This window comes from Eutrigla gurnardus (assembly GCF_963514095.1).
Source record: "Eutrigla gurnardus genome assembly, chromosome: 22".
Taxonomy (NCBI): domain Eukaryota; kingdom Metazoa; phylum Chordata; class Actinopteri; order Perciformes; family Triglidae; genus Eutrigla; species Eutrigla gurnardus.
Genome location: NC_139933.1, coordinates 4,850,588 through 4,866,398, shown reverse-complemented (window position 1 = coordinate 4,866,398; position 15,811 = coordinate 4,850,588). Strand labels below are relative to the sequence as shown.

The following is a 15,811-nucleotide window of genomic DNA, read 5'->3' as shown; positions in this document are numbered from 1 at the left end:
CCCAAATCATTGAGTTTGTAATAACTGAATCAGGTCGCTTCCTGCACCGACACACTCACTCTGATCTCACCAGACTCTCGCGGTCACACACTCCTGCAGCAGGTGAAGTCAGCTGTTCATGGCAGCATTAAAAGCCGGAGTTGAGAGGCTTCTGTGGGAGACAGCAGCCGGAGGTAGAGCACAGGGAACTGGATTAAGTAGAACACTGAATTCAGTATTAAAGATGGGCAGTAGCTCTATTATTACTATTAGTCTCATTCTAACATATTAATCTCAAAAACTCTTCATGTACAATATTAAAATACAGCTCTTCTGGAGAGCATGTGTTCAAAGTGATAAGATCGCCATCACAGTAATTCAAAATTGTCTCAGAAATCAACATTAAGGTTTGTCTACGACTGCCATAAAGAAGACGTCTGGAGGTGTAACGCGTCTCACAGTATGCCGTGTGTTTTATTGTGTGTAACAGTGTACGAGGCTGATTCAGCCGAGACCTGAGACCGGCAAACAGCCTCCTCTTCTTTGCTCACAAAGATTCTCATTGTCCAGTCGGCCTCTCTTCTCACGGACAGAATGCACCAGTTTGTGTTCCTCACGTCTGGCTCTTGACTCCCCGTTACGTTAAAATCCCCCACAAAGCATTGTGGGAAGTATGATCCACGCTCAGAGTCGCATCTGGAGACAAAAGGCATTTAAAAGAATAAGAAGATGATTGGGGGATATCCTTTTTTTTGCTACAGCTAGCAGCTTAGCTTAGCATTAAGACTGTAAACAGGAGCTAACGGCTAACCTGGCTGCTATCCATCACCTCTAAAACTCCCTAATTAACATGTTAATGAACTGCTTTTGTCATATTTAATATAATTTATGGTGATATGATCCAATGTTTTTATACCTATGCATAAATAAGCATTTTTATGCTTTTTCTATTTCTTTTTATTTTATTTTAATGTAAGCACTCTGAGATTCACTGAATGAAAAGTGCACCACAAATACAATCTATTATTATTATATTTTATATTTTTCATGATGTCATGTTTACTCTTTGTTGAGTAAAATAACAAACAGACGTACAAAACAAACAAGAATGAGGAGGTTAACTACGGACTTGGGTCATGCTAATTGTTTCCCCCGTTTCCAGTCTTTATGCTAAGCTAAGCTAACCAGCTGCTGTAGGAGTAGTAGCTTGATTGTCATCAAATTGAGGGTCAGACAACAATATAATGACATTTGGGAGGAATTCCTTGAGGGCATTGAAACATTTAAGACAATTAAAACAATTGGGGTAATGAAGAGCAGCTGCAACTCTGTATTGTAACAGTAGAACATAAACAATACACAATACATTAAGTGTGTAGGCTACGCGGTAAAAACTTGTATTCTAGTATTTTATCTATTTTGTTTTTATCAAAAACCTCTAAATGAGAGAAGAAAAAAGTGTGTGTGTATGTGTGTGTTTGCAGCTAATCTTAAGTAGCCAGACAGTGTGTGTGTGTGTGTGTGTGTGTCAGAGATACATATTGAAGATGTAGGCGACCGGATTACTGCCTTTCTCCTCGTGGATCAGACAGCTGTGCAGCAGCTGTGTGCACAAGTGTGAGAAAATGTGTGTGTCAGGCGAGAGAGGGGGGTGTTTGTTAATGTGTGTGTGTGTGTGTGTGTGTGTGTGTGTGTGTGTGTGTGTGTCAGAGAGAGTAAAATATGGAAAGCAGTGCTGTAATTTATGCCGCACCTCCGACCCCACAGTTCTTGGCTGCCTATGTCTCTGCTGAGGTTTGCTGACGTGAGAAAAAAAAAAAAAAGAGAGAGAAAAAGAAAGGCAGCACATCAGACCTCGAGACGGGAAAGAAGTGGGAGGAAGACGAGGGCGGAGCGAGAACAAGCCATATGATTAAAAAGGTTTGTTTTTACGTGTACAGTAACCACCGATCGGCGTCAGAAGGAAAGAAATGGCGAAATGACATTTCTGAATGAATGCTCAACTCTTGAAAGCTCATTCTTGACTTTTGGAAACGGCAGTCGACCTCTAGTCGTGAGGTTCATTTAGCAGCAGCTCTTAGAGCTTTCAGTTGTATCACATGGTCTTCTTCAGCACATGGGAACCGTCACTAAGAAAACAAAAGGAAATAAATGAATAGTTATGTTTGATATACATCCCTCATCCTTGCAGACACTTAGCTAAGCTTAGCTTAGCATAAAGACTGGAAGCAGGTGGCAATGCTAGCATGGCTCCATCCAAAGCTACAAATGTTCTTGTCAAAATAGGACAATAGAAACGACTCACAGGTGTGAGCTAACATGTTGCTGGTTGATGCTTCGTCTATTTCAACTCTCTGCCAAAACGCTAAGCTAACCAGCTCCTGATGAAGCTGCATATTTATTCATATTTATTTCTCAGGTGGCTCGTTCTCGAAAGTCTTCAATCCACAAAGACAAACTTTTCTCTACTAAAATAGTTCTGCATTCCCCCGAAACACCGAGTGGATCATCCCTGCTGTCTGGATGGGATGGAGGCTCAAAGTGCTGAGTGGGGGGGGGGGGTATAAATGCATCGTCTTAATCAGGCCGAGTGGAACAAACACCACTCATCTCACAACTTGTTCTCTCCATCCTGTTTTCTCTCTGCAGGCCTCCACCCACACGTTCTCATGAGCCCCGTTTGCACTGAGCACACACACAAAGTTCTGTTTAAGTGTCCTTCTGCTAACACGTCTCCAGTTAAATAAATACGCCAACACCGTATCCAGGCAGATTATTATTTGCATTTTTTAAGAAAGACACGGCTAGAGGAGGATGGTTCGTTGTCGGGTAGGAGTGGGAGGACTGCTTTTTTAGTTTTTTTTTTAAAGCCGTGGAAGGGAAGTGGATGACTGTGAACTGGTGAAAAAATATTGAAATGATGAGGTCACATGAACCTGCTGTTTGAAGTTTGCAAACATCAGCTGCCAGCTCAGTCGTCGCCATGTTGAGAAGAGTTATGAGTCACTAGATTTGTTCCACTTTAGCACTTTTAAACAAAAGACATTGTTAGACATGTTTGGTTTCAAAGTCAATGTCCTATTGAGCCATTTGACGTCTAAAGTATGTTTAATCGATGTGTATTAGACGTCTAACATTAGTTTAGTAGTGAAAATGAGAGTCTTATCTTGTGAAAAACAGAAATTAAACAGGATTTGCACATAAAGAGATGACAGCAGAGGCCGGTTTAAATTTGTTTGTTTATTTGGAACCCTCCTCCAAATCACGTCTGTAATTTTTCCATTTCACAAAATATTTACAAAAAAAACATACTTTCATGTTGTTGGGGTTTTTCTTCTCTTTATGTTGACTGTCGTAACGGCTCCTCTTTAGGACGATGACGGTTGCTTACATCTCGCAGTCCAGTCTTGATCTTTTAGAAAAAGTTCATGAAAAAAAAAAAAAAATTCCTCCCACCCTTCTTTTCTTCCATACACTCATTTTAAAACTGCATACATTTCACCCCCCCCCCCCCCCCCCCCACATTGTTCTTCTTTTGAGTGCTTTAAAAAAACTCTTCCTCGCGTGCTTTCAGCTGCAAACAGGAAGCCAAGAGCTTGTGTGCTTATTGAGAGGAAGTGACATCTTTGCCCTGCAGGAAGTACAATTACAGCATCATCAGATCCTCCAGATGCTTGATTGGTGTGGTCTGTCCAGTCTTGCCTTTTCTCTGAAATCAAAGAGTCTCTCTAGACAAGCAGGAAACCTACAGATGTACCAAATAACACAAAGTCATAGTAATTACTAAATGGAAACAGTCTTTGTCAGAAGATTTTCTGTCCTGTGGGAAGCCTGATAGCAGGAAGGGAGTGCTAGGATTAAGGGGCCAAATTCCCCCCCAAATCATTGGGCCAGGGTCAACCGACCCTTCAGATGCAGCTCCAGTGTCCCCCCTGCGGCTCAGCATCTGTAGTCCAGGCATAACAAGGCGTCCACAAGTGCATTGTGGGTGTTCCATGGAAGAGCGTTTTGTGTTCAAGCCGTGCGGTTCCATCCCTGAACTCAGCAAAGAAAAAGGAAGAGGTGCGATGACGTTGAAAAATCATGAGACGCGGAGGGACCGCAGTCCCTCTTTAAAAAGATCTAGCAAACAAAGTGAGCTGGGCAGAGAAAAAAATATGATGCTAATAATAACATAAGGCAATTGACCTCAGTACAACTAGAGGGGTGATTATATCAGAGAAACATGAGGCGCTAAACTGGTACGCTCAACACTGCGTGGTTTTCATCTCTTTTCCCTTTAGCGTCGGTGAGAAGCCATGGAGAGGCGTTTCCTAATAAAAGTCAATTTTCTATCCATCCTCTCTATAAATAAAAAAAGATGCATGTCACACTCTCCTCTTAGGCCTCTCTTTGTTTATGTGTAAGATGTGTCTACGTTGTGCCGGAGTGAGCGCGTTGGCTTGTTATGCATTTTTACGTATAATACACTACATGAAACACTGACGGAAAATAAAGAAAATACTTTTTTTTTTTTTTTTTTTTAAAGAGATCAACCCTGCCCCCGAATGTGTGTACATGTTCTAGTACACGTTTGTGTGTGTGTGTGTGTCTTAATATGAATCTTTATTTTTAATGGTTGTGTAGGATAACTGTTGTTTTTTCCGGTTAATACGACGGTAAAGGTGTGCTATTTTGGTGCCTGTTTCTATATCCAAGTGTGTGTGTGTGTGTGTGTCTACTCTGTTAACTGGTGACATAGTGCTTTGTAGAAGGCTGCCCATACAGCCCGTAGAAATCTGCATGTCTGTGTGTCTGCGAGGCGTCTATCCAGTCCCTCACGGCCAAGCCCTGCATGGACGGACCTCCAGAGGCCAGGCCTGGAGGAGGGGGGTAGTCTTGGGTGCTGACCCAGGGGAAGGAGCCAGAGCGCGGGTACGGCGGGTGGCTGCGGTGACCCGACACCGAGGGCACTCCGGAGCAGTAGCAGTTATCCATAGTACACACCAGGATCTTGCGGCCGCCATACTGAGGCAGCACGGCCTGCTGGGAGGAGTGCGAGGAGCTGCTGCCTCCGGGGGGAAAGTGCGAGGAGCCGAACACGGAGCCGGAATGGTGGTTGGTCAGAGGGCCGCTTCCGCTTCCCGTCCCGCCGCTGTCGCCGATGTGAGGTGGGCCGCAGGGGCCGAGAGGCTGCTGATTGGTAGACTGACCTTCTCCGGAGGCCGAGCCGGAGCCCAGGTAGGGCTGTTTGGCTAACGATGAGGAAGAAGAGGAGGAAGAGGAGGAGGAGTCCTTGAAACCGGGAGTGGTGGTTTTTCCGACGTTCCCGTTTCCCTCTGGGAAGGCAGTGGAATGTTTCCGTTTCTCTGCTCCAGAGGCGGAGCTCTGGCCGCTGGGGTACGCAGGAACAGACTGCAGGAAGGTCGAGGGAGGGGTGAGGGGAACTGAGGAGAGAGAAAAGGTGTTAAATGAGGGGTGAAAGGTGGCGATTTAGAATAAAACCCATCCGAATCGTGCTCGAGATCCTACCTTCCAGCGTTCTCTTCAAGCTCTTCTCTCTTTTAGAGATTTCAGAGAGGAATAGTTTGGAGTTAAGATTCCCCACTTTGTAAGGAGGGAGAGAGCTGCCCACACATGCCTGAGACCTGCAAAACGAGCGCAGAGACATGCAAAATTCAAGATAAGACGATCCGTGAACGGCTTATAATAGACCCACAGGGAAAAAGCCTTCCATTTTAAAAAGACCATCTTTGCTCTCACCTGTCTGTGAGGATTTTAACAGGTTTAGTGTTTTTCATGAAGCTCAGTTCCTCTGCCTTACTGAAGGCCGTGTGGATGGAGCTCAGCAGCTTCTGGGCCTCGTGGCGCTGCTCGCCCAGCGCCAAAACCTGGGCGGCGTTCTCCTGGCAGAACCGAGCCTGAGCTCGGTCCAGAGCCTCCAGTGTCCGACCCAGATCCTCCTCCAGGAGCTGGTGCATGCGCTGGTACTGCAGACGCACCTCCTCTTTCAGCTCGCACACCCGGTCCTGTAGACACACAAACATCAAAATCGGCTCAAATGTTCCTTTGTGTTACGCAACGGCGTGCAGAAGCTCTGTAAACCCGCGGAGTTGACGCCCACATCGGGGTGTGAAAACGTACCTCCACGACACACTTGTCAGAGTCGAGTTTGCAGAGCTGTTCTTCGATCTCCTGCACTCGTTCCTCCATGCGCTCCTGCTGTCTTAACAGGCTTTGCTGCGAGGCGAGAAAGAAGAACTTAATGCTTTGGGAAGTTGTGACCCCGGCTGACCACTAGCATCCCCTCCCCATGCTGGTAGATATTGGAATCTGGGAGCCGGCTAATTTAGTCTCCAACCAACACACAATCCCTGTGGGGGAGTTGGGAGGGTGTGCTGTCATAGCAACCAACAGCTATTTTGTGTTTGCATAAGTGAGTGAGGACTAATGTTGGGGGAAGCTGGGGACGGCGAGCAGAGATAGATAAACGGGCAGAAAAGGCTCCAGCAGCTCTCCTCTCCGTACTTAAAAGTTGTATTCACACGGCGTCGGCTGCTCTGTCAGCTGGGGGGCAACACGGAGGCAACGCTTGTTATTTCTAGGACGACGATGGCATGTGAACAACAGCAGACGCCCGCTCAGGGAGAACGGAGACGGCCCATCCGGCTCAGCTTGAGGCCAAAATAAATCAAAAAAACGTAATTAACGGCTCCATATGAGAGCAACGATTCCTTTATGTCGCTCCCTATATTGGGGTCTGAGAGTAGGAATGTCATTGACACAGATTTGCTAATCCTTCATGTTATTAATATTTCATGTGAGATATGAATAATCCTCAATCGACATTTAATGATAGAGAAGCATGCTGATAAGATGGCACGGAGCAAAAAATAATGCGGCACTGTCAACATGATCCAGATTCAAATAAACAGGACGGAGAGGCTTTGTGAGACTTACTTTATGTTAATGTCGGCATGCTAACGTGCTCACAGTGACAATTCTAATGTGCTAAGCGGCTATCTTAGTGTTGTTTGTTAGCGTTTGCTGATGTGCAGCAAAAACAAAGTGAAGCATAGGCAGGTAAATAGGACGTTTTCCAGGTAATGATTATTTTCCTTAATGATTAATCTGCTTAATTAATTTCCGGTTAAATAGATGAGTTTAATATTTAGGTTTTTTTGGCGTTAAAATGTCAAAAAGCCCGTTGTATTTCATCCTCAAAGTGCTTGTTTTGACCGACTAACAATCCAAAGCCTAAAGACATTTATTTACTATATATTTGTTTACTATACATAATAAATAAATAATAATAAAATATATATATACATATATACACAGACACTACATATTTCAGTTGGGAGCAAAGTGATTAAAAAAGGGATTAATCGGTTGGTTAATTAATCCCACAAGTCAATAGTCGGCTCATTTCCACAGGCTGAAGGCCTGTTCACATACCATCATCACCATCATCATCATCATCATCATTCAACCATTCCAAATAAACAGCAGCTGACTTTATCATTAGTGATCAGCTGCTGTGGAAGCCTCCACAGGCATGAAAACCTGCACAGTCTTGGGCCTCAGTGGAACATGGTTGGGAATCACTGCCCTAGATATCACACACACACACACACACACACACGCACACACACGCACACACACGCACACGCACACGCACACACACGCACACGCACACAGTTAGATCCAGGACTGTGACCTGGTTGTGCTGATTGATTTAGGCTCCAAGCAGAAGCCAGGGGGAAAAACAGGGTCGAAGCTTCCCAGAGGGAGGAGGGGGGGGGTAGCGACTAAACGTGTGGGATACCTTCAGGGGAGGGAGGGGGTGAGAGAGGGGTGCATTAAGAGGGGGAGGGTGCTCTTAAGCTGTCATTTCACCACAGCGTCTTTTCCATCAGCGCCACCAGAGAAGGATAGCAAGGCCAGAGGGAAGGTCGGCCCTCGCCTGGAGTGGGTGGAGGGTGGTGTGAGAGGTGAATGTTCGGAGGGGGGGGGGGGGGTTGAAGAGCGGAAGGGGCAGTTGCTGGGGGGTTGTGTATGTGTGTGTGTGTGTGTGTGGGGAGAGGGGGTCCACTCTGCATTCTTTGATATTGTATTCAACATGGAGGCCGTTGCAGCAGTCACCACCATGAGGCTCAATATGGCTAAAAACGAATGTTATCAAGATACGTTTTCTACATCTACATATAACGCGGTTTCCCCAGGAAGTCATTCAGCAGAGGTGTTAAACCTCCGAGGTCTTGTCTTGTTTTAGTAGAAGATGGCCTCTACGATAGCCACACATGAAAATAAATCATATTTGCTGCTCTTTAATTGTAATTATTCAAAATGATGTCACTGTCAAATGTCAAACGTTTGCTTCTCAAAGTCAGGTTGTGATGCTTTTCTTTGTCTTGAATGATAATAACTGAGTACCTTTGTTGTTTTTGGACAGCTGAGACATAAGAAGGCATAACCTTGTGCTGTTGGGGAATTATGTGGGGCATTTATGATGGTTAACAGTAAGCATGTTCACATCACCACAGACGTTTTGGCTTGTCACAATAATAATATCACAGGTGTATCAAATAACATTGATGAGGATGGCTGCGTTCCGAGTCGTGGTGTTATGTACGCTGGCTTACTTGGAGACGTAATGGAACCGAGACATTGCTAATGCTATAAATTCCACCTGTGCTTTTCCTTCTACACCATGTCACAATGACGACTGTGAAAAAGGTCCATTGTGAGCACGTTAGCACGCAGCCCGAAATAAATCTGGCTCTACTTATACAGCTTTTTAAATTAAGACCAGGTCCCACCCGACGACCCTTTCTGCGCCCCAGGCCGCCAATTAACTATACATAAAGCGGAGTCATAGCATTACCAACAGGAAGTACACCCGAGCATGACACAGTTGGCACCTCAATAGGGTGTTGTGTGAACACCGTGAGTCAGTCAGCAGTGAGGCCCCACGGTTCACCCTCTGACTAAGCTGCCCCGTCACACACCCCTTTAAAAAACGAAAGAAAGGGGGAAGAAAACCAGCCGGACCGACGACGGCGAGCACCAAACCCCCAGGAGGGGAAGAGGTTAATAAAAAAAAAAACCAAGTAGGCCGCAGAATCAAGTGACAAATCACTTTAATCCCCCTTCCCCTTGTCTCCACTCCAACTCCCCCACACCCCCCTTCACGACTGGCGATCCCTGAGCTAGGATGCACCTGTGCTGGGGAGATAAGGCCCTCTGAGGGCCCCCTCATTGTTCCACCCTCGACTGCATTGTTTGTCATTCCAACAGATGAGAACGGGGGCTGGAGTGGATCACAACTGAAAAATGTACAAGATTCTCACCGGGGTCCTAAAAAAAACCCCATTTAGTATGCATTTGTGTCTTAAAAATGGGGAATTCTGCTTCTGAAAGAGTGGAATTATGTATTAAATACATTAAAATCACATTATATTTTTAGATGGATACAATAGTATGCCCTTTGTTCTGGTGAAATTTCCTTTATGATAATAAGGTGGATGAAGGCTTACTTGAGTGGGCACTTTGTCAACACGTATTGATCACCAATGAATTGACAAATTCTTGCAAGCGGAGCCACAACTAACAGTTACCTTTTCACCAACAGTGCTGGGTGCAAAAACAGGAACTGATTACTTTATATATTGTAAGCCCAAGAAATGTCCATCGGGCTTCAAATGTCTTTCAAAAAGGAGGATAATCAGTTTACTATTAGACATTTGAGCAGCTGGAACCAGTGAATGTCGGCCATGTTTGTTTGGAATATGATGAGTTGATCATCAAAATAGTTGCCAGTTGATTTTTAATTTTGTCAGATTGTGACGCCACCCTGAAGCGAAAAAACAAGCACGCGTTCGTTTGTATGCATATAATTCTTACCCTGATGTCGTTGCGCCGCAGCTCCACGTCAGTGACCGCATGGCCGTGGCTGGGGTGGCAGCGGGCGAAGCAGCAGTACTGGCACACCGCCGTCTGCTCGGCCTCGCAGTGGTACAGCCTGTACTCGTCGTGCTGCAGGCAGGTCCACGCCTTCACCGCCTCCGCCTCCACCAACAGGTGCCCGAGGGCTGAGCACGGCTGCTGCAGGTGTGTCTGGACGTGGGACTGGCAGCAAGGGGCGTTGCAGCGCAGGCAGACCTTCACCGCGGGGAGAGGTGGGCCACGGCGGCACAGGATGCACTGCAGCGCCGGCGTGGTGGCCTTCTCCACGCTCAGGGCGTTGTACTTCTCGACTATGTTGGACAGTTTGTGGTTCTTCTCCAGGCTGGGCTTCTGTGTGTAAGCATGATTGCACTCGGGGCAGCGGGCCAGCGAGGACTCTTTGGCCCAGGCCTCGCTGATGCAGCCCCGGCAGAAGTTGTGCTTGCAGGGCAGCTGGATGGGATCTGAGAACACGTGCAGGCAGATCGGGCAGATGAGCTCCTCCTCAAAACAGTTCCTCCACGTCTCAGCCATGTCAGAGGCCATCATGGTGCGGGCAGGCATACACTAACTGTTTCCCCCCCCCACTTCCACCGCACCTCGCCGCCTTCGCCAGGAAACCCGACTCCCAAAACGAGTCTCGAGGAAAAAAAAGATTTTAGAAAAACAAAAACAAAAAAAAACAGAACCGATGCCGTCCTGAAAGATCAGTCTGTGCAGCTCGACTCTTGTGACCAAATTAAGCGAGGCTCCCTGACAGATGACCAGTATTGCTTATTGCTGCAGCATGAAGGCAAATTCCAGAAAACAGACCAGAGAAGGCTTCGGGGCGAGGATGACAACACCTTGGTGATTTCAACACACGCAGCAGGGGCTGACGTTATACAGATTACAGTAAACGGTGCTTTCCTTTCCTCTAAATCACACATACACACACACACACACACACTGGGCCTGCCTTTTTACAGCTTCTGTGTGTGTGTACAGGCCTACAGGAAGCTAAAAGCCCTGCCAGCTACAGGTAAACCATGAAATGCAAACAAGGCACAGAGAACTAAACATCTACATAATTACTATACGACCACGAGGTGAATCAATCTCTGTGCAGCACATGAAAAGACACTTGATCCCCCCTCCTCCTCCTCCTCTCTCTCAGGCCCCCTTAACGTCGGATTACGACTGACCGTGGACCAGCTCGGACCAACACACGAAGCATGAACACCATAAAAGAAGGACTGCTCCAGCCCACACCCTGATAACCACTCACACACACACACACACACACACACACAACTTCAACAACAACAACAACAACAACCTGAATCTGGACCTCAAGGACGCTTGATTCCGTCAATAATCCCCCACGCAGCGCGATGCTTTTGTCCGCCGGATCATAAATAAGCACCGGAGGAGCCTCGAACCTGCGATTTAATCACACGCACGCTCACGCACACACACGTAGGACCAGCCACCAGGACGATATGAGCAACACAACTACCTCCGGCCCCTTCCATTCAACATAAAGGCGACATTTCCATCTGATGAATAACGCCTGCTATGTGGCACAGCTCGCATATCTGTACACAGGGCCTCGGCTCGTTTCTCCCTCTACCAGGTTTTCTGTCGACAACAAAGGCCTCATAATCTCATTAAACACGCGAAAAAGAAGAGGAAGAAAAATCACATCATTTTCGGTTGCCCGTTTACTGCATAGTTAACCAGCGTGTTTTATTATTATTATCATTATTTAATAGTCGAGTCCGGCTCCTGCGCACAAAACAAAGGGTTTTAGGATCCGCAGGAATGTTGGCTGCTGTTGCAGAGCCTTTTGGTTTCCCCTCTCAACACACAAACACACCTCCGACACATCTATCAAATACCCCCTTAAAGATTATTACTATTATTACACCCAGCTTTTATCCTCTTTTCACTTGGCTCTCCCCTTTATCCAACCTCAGCCTTTCGCCGACATTATTTTTTCTCTCTCTCCCCCCCCCTACTTCCTTATCTCGATTAGATGGTGCACATTAGCTCAGACGTCACCTCACCATTTTCTACCACAGCACAGGTAAAGTACAGATAAACACCTCATTAACCAACGAGGAGAATAAAAAAGCTGCAGTCATTCCCTTTCTTTAAAAAGCAGCCATGTTTTTTTTTTTTTATGTATTCAACTAATAGAAATACAAAAAAAATATACCCTTCCTAATCTTAAAGGGGACGTCGTTTTTCTGTCCTTGTTAGGGGTAGCTGTCATCAGCCATCTTGCAAATCCTCATTTAAAAAAAAAAAAAAAGAAAAAAAAAAAAAAAAGGGGAGATATCCGCCGTGGAGAGGCTGTTTCACCGAAGCTGCTTCTCGATAGCTGACCTACACGGGCACATTAACGACAAAGTCCCGTCATTATCAAAGAGAAAAGGGGGTAAAAGAACAACAACACGCCTTTTTTGGTCGTTATTGTAGATCCAAGCGGAGCAGGATTGACGGGGTTGTCTGTCGCGGCCTGTTCTGGTCGCGGTGTCCGGTGCGAGTCGACTCCGTTGGTTCTTGAAAATCCAACACGGTTGAGGATAATAATCGGTGTTTTCTCTCCCCCTCCTCCTCCTCTTTCTTTCTCTGTCTCTATCGGTCAGGCTTTAGAGAGAGGAGGAATGCAGGCGAGCTGGACTGGTCTCTCCAAACCAGCGTCAAGAAAACCGGTTTAAACGCCCACTTCCGGTGACGCTTTTCAAAATAAAACCGGACACTGAGGTCAAGACTGATTTAAGAAAGAAACATTTACACGAACACTAAAACATCCACTGCACCTAAAAATTCTAGTTTTTAAAATGAAAACTAACAAAGGGCAGTACTGCACTACTACTAGGCCTACTTTGATTTATACCAACAATATTATATAAATTATTATTTATAAATTATTATTTATAAAATATTTTTTTAAATAAAAATGTACACTTCTACTCCATTCCATGTGTCTGACAGTTTAAACTGAAGGATGAAGTGTTCCTTTTTAATGCTTAAGAAAATTATCTTCCTTAAGATAAATCAAATTTTTAGAGATATGACGTTCCCACAGAACGGCGATCCTATAAACCTGATCGTTTTATAGACCATGATGCATTGCTGTAATTAAACAACCCCAAAGGAGTTAAAATTACCAATAAACATCTACAACAGTAAAATGCAGCAATGCCGCAGTCACTTTGATCCAAAAACATCCATATATAAAAGTAAAATATTGTCTATGAGTTCATGACAGTGAGTAGACATTATTATTCACAAGTAAGCTATGAATTTTACAGTATATATGCATAGCTTTATTAAGCCTTATCTCTTAACATGTATGTGAATGTCTTTGTGTACATGTTATATATTTTATGATGGTTGTGTTGGGTTTTTTTTAGTACAAAATGATTAAATACATAAATGCAGCAGCCTTTGAAGTAGACGCTGGGGTAACAGCAAGACGTTTGGGGCTCCCAGTTTTGCAATTTTATAAAATTACTTGTGGGCCTTTTATTGACCCTCTCCAGCTGTGAGGCGTTCCCTGCACTGCGTTTTCTTTACCGGCTACATTTGAAGCTTCGCACATTATAAAGGAAACATCGGAAATACAAAAGCAATGCACATTTTGACCCACTCCAATGCTTTGTTTCATTCAGAATATAAATTCAGGCTTCACAGGGATGTAGGACGAGGACATGTAACCACAATGTCCCCCAATAATCTTTGTTGAAGCTATTTTAGAGCGGCACTGAATGAATCATATGGTCATTTTAGAGGCTGTAGTTTAATTGTGTTATAGGCCTTAAAAATATGTTATTAAGTCTTTAAGGCTACACTTATTAAAAAATGGCAGCGAGATTGAGAGTGAACCATAAATGTAACACGGCATTGAAATATAGAATTGCAAGAGGCTTTATAGAGCTGCAGATTTGGGGTGATGATACCTCTCATACATCACAGTCAGGAAAACGGTGGTCAGGATTGCATTAAACTGCAAAAAAAAAAAAAAAAAAAAAAAAAGTTTTATTTTGAAGCCGAGTCATCGAGCTTCCTGTATGAATCAGACTATCTCTGGCTGACCTGACGCAGTTTCTCAGCAACATCAGCTACCCCCTCCCCCCCCTCCCCTCCCCTCCCTCCTTCCGGATCAATGCTACCGTCACGTGACCTGTCACACAACTGATGTGTGTCACGTTTTAACCGGGAGGAGCTGTGGGACGAACCGGGGAGGAAGGGCAGGGAATCATACTTAAAGGGCTTACTGCGTTTGTTAATGGCCCGGATGCTCGTGATGGATCAGTGGTGGAATGTAAAAATACAAAAAATATTTGACTTTTTTTCTGCACTGCTTTTTTTTTGTTTCATATTACTAATACAAAAATGAATTGTTGGCAATGCAGGAACATGTAACATATAATGTATTATATTCCTGTAAAATCCCCCTGAAGAGATTAAAGTTACATTCTGCAGCGTCTCGGGCCGAATTAGATAAAAACTATCAGAACAAAATAATGAATTTCTAAACAAAATCAGAGAACTATTGTAGGTAAACGATAGAACTCGAACGTTGAATTCTTGATAGAAATGAATAAATAAAGATGATTTTCATACTAATAAACACTGCATGTATCCACAGATATATATTTGATGTGGGCATTATTTAGTAGCCTAATGTAATGATGGTATTTTTGATTGACAAAGAAAGGAAGCCCCGCGTGAGCAGGGCATCAAAAAATTAGAGTAAACTCTTAGTGTTCCTCTCCACGGAAATCTTTAGTAAAAGGCGAAAGATTTATACGATCTGAAGAGAAACAAGAGTGATCTGCCTCTCTGCCGTCCCTGAGACGGACCAGGTTGAAGACAAAACCACTTTGGGTGACGGTTCACTACCAACTCCGTTTAAAAAAAAAAAAAAAAAAAAAACCCGAACCATATCAAGTAAAGACACAGCGAGGAATTAAACATTACTGCAGAATTATGACGTAAAAAAAACAAACAAAAACAACCAAACACGTTTATTCTGTACGGGTTTTCAGTCCATGCTGCGGCGCAATGCATGATGGGATATCCAGTTACACAAATCAAAATCTCTCACGTCTGTTATTTCCGCGAATGTAAAAACTGTAATTCCAACGTTACAAACAAACTCGCATCTACGCTGCAAAGCGAATGAATCCCTTCTGTTCAATGTTACTACTTTTAAATTCATTTTACCGTAAATGTACCAAAGACACGCCCCCCTCAGTCACACGCATGCGCACACACACTGGGGTATCTATTGTTGAGGATTAAGGCGGATTATACTGACTTTTAAATACTGACATGCAGGTCAACCCCCTTTAAAGTGATACAAATCATTTTTGTGTGTTGTGAATAACACATGGTACATGTTTTGCGGTAGAAGTTGCAGAAATACATAATTTATGGTACAATATTGTGTGTGTGGCTTGTATAAATAAGAGAACATGCCGGCCCTGTCGTATATTTCTCCAAGAAGGAGCAGCATTTGCACTAACGTAACATATACAAGGAGATGCGATACGATACCAGACAATACCGAGACAGAATTGCCGATAATATGTATTATTATAGACGGCGTATGTATTTTCATGGAGGTGGTCTTTAATAATAAATCGTATCAGCAATTCTGTCAGACTACATCATCACACAGACAATTCATAAAGCACAGGGCTACTGTGACTGCAAATTTCATGCAGGACAACGACCCCCTGTGGTAACCATATGAAACTGTTGAATTACTTCTTTTTCTTTGCATTTCGAGTGCTTACTATCACTGAGTGAAATAGAATAAGAAATTAGATAAAAATGAATAAATACTATTGGCCCCATCATGAATGTATAGGCTACATCTGCTCTGAACAGAAATGTGCTGCATAAT

At 44.3% G+C, this 15,811-nt stretch overlaps 1 protein-coding gene across 1 annotated transcript; it reads right to left on the bottom strand.

Moving 5' to 3' along the window:
- Window positions 1-3,204: 3,204 nt before the first annotated feature.
- On the bottom strand, window positions 3,205-12,591 carry trim8b (tripartite motif containing 8b). The gene is made up of 5 exons (XM_084039887.1): window positions 9,865-12,591; window positions 6,103-6,198; window positions 5,722-5,987; window positions 5,491-5,606; window positions 3,205-5,405 (listed from the first exon to the last, which is right to left on the bottom strand). The coding sequence occupies exons 1-5, from the start codon at window positions 10,468-10,470 to the stop codon at window positions 4,705-4,707; spliced, it is 1,785 nt and encodes a 594-aa protein (XP_083896013.1). The 5' UTR covers window positions 10,471-12,591; the 3' UTR covers window positions 3,205-4,704.
- Window positions 12,592-15,811: the final 3,220 nt, after the last annotated feature.

Excerpts from the sequence above, each read along its gene's own strand:
- trim8b (XM_084039887.1), bottom strand. The coding sequence starts at position 10,470 with ATGCCTGCCCGCACCATGATGGCCTCTGACATGGCTGAGACGTGGAGG. Across the intron at positions 5,988-6,102 it reads CTGACAAGTGTGTCGTGGAG|GACCGGGTGTGCGAGCTGAA; the intron begins GTACGTTTTCAC and ends GTGTGTCTACAG. Across the intron at positions 5,406-5,490 it reads CTTGAAGAGAACGCTGGAAG|TTCCCCTCACCCCTCCCTCG; the intron begins GTAGGATCTCGA and ends CTCTCTCCTCAG.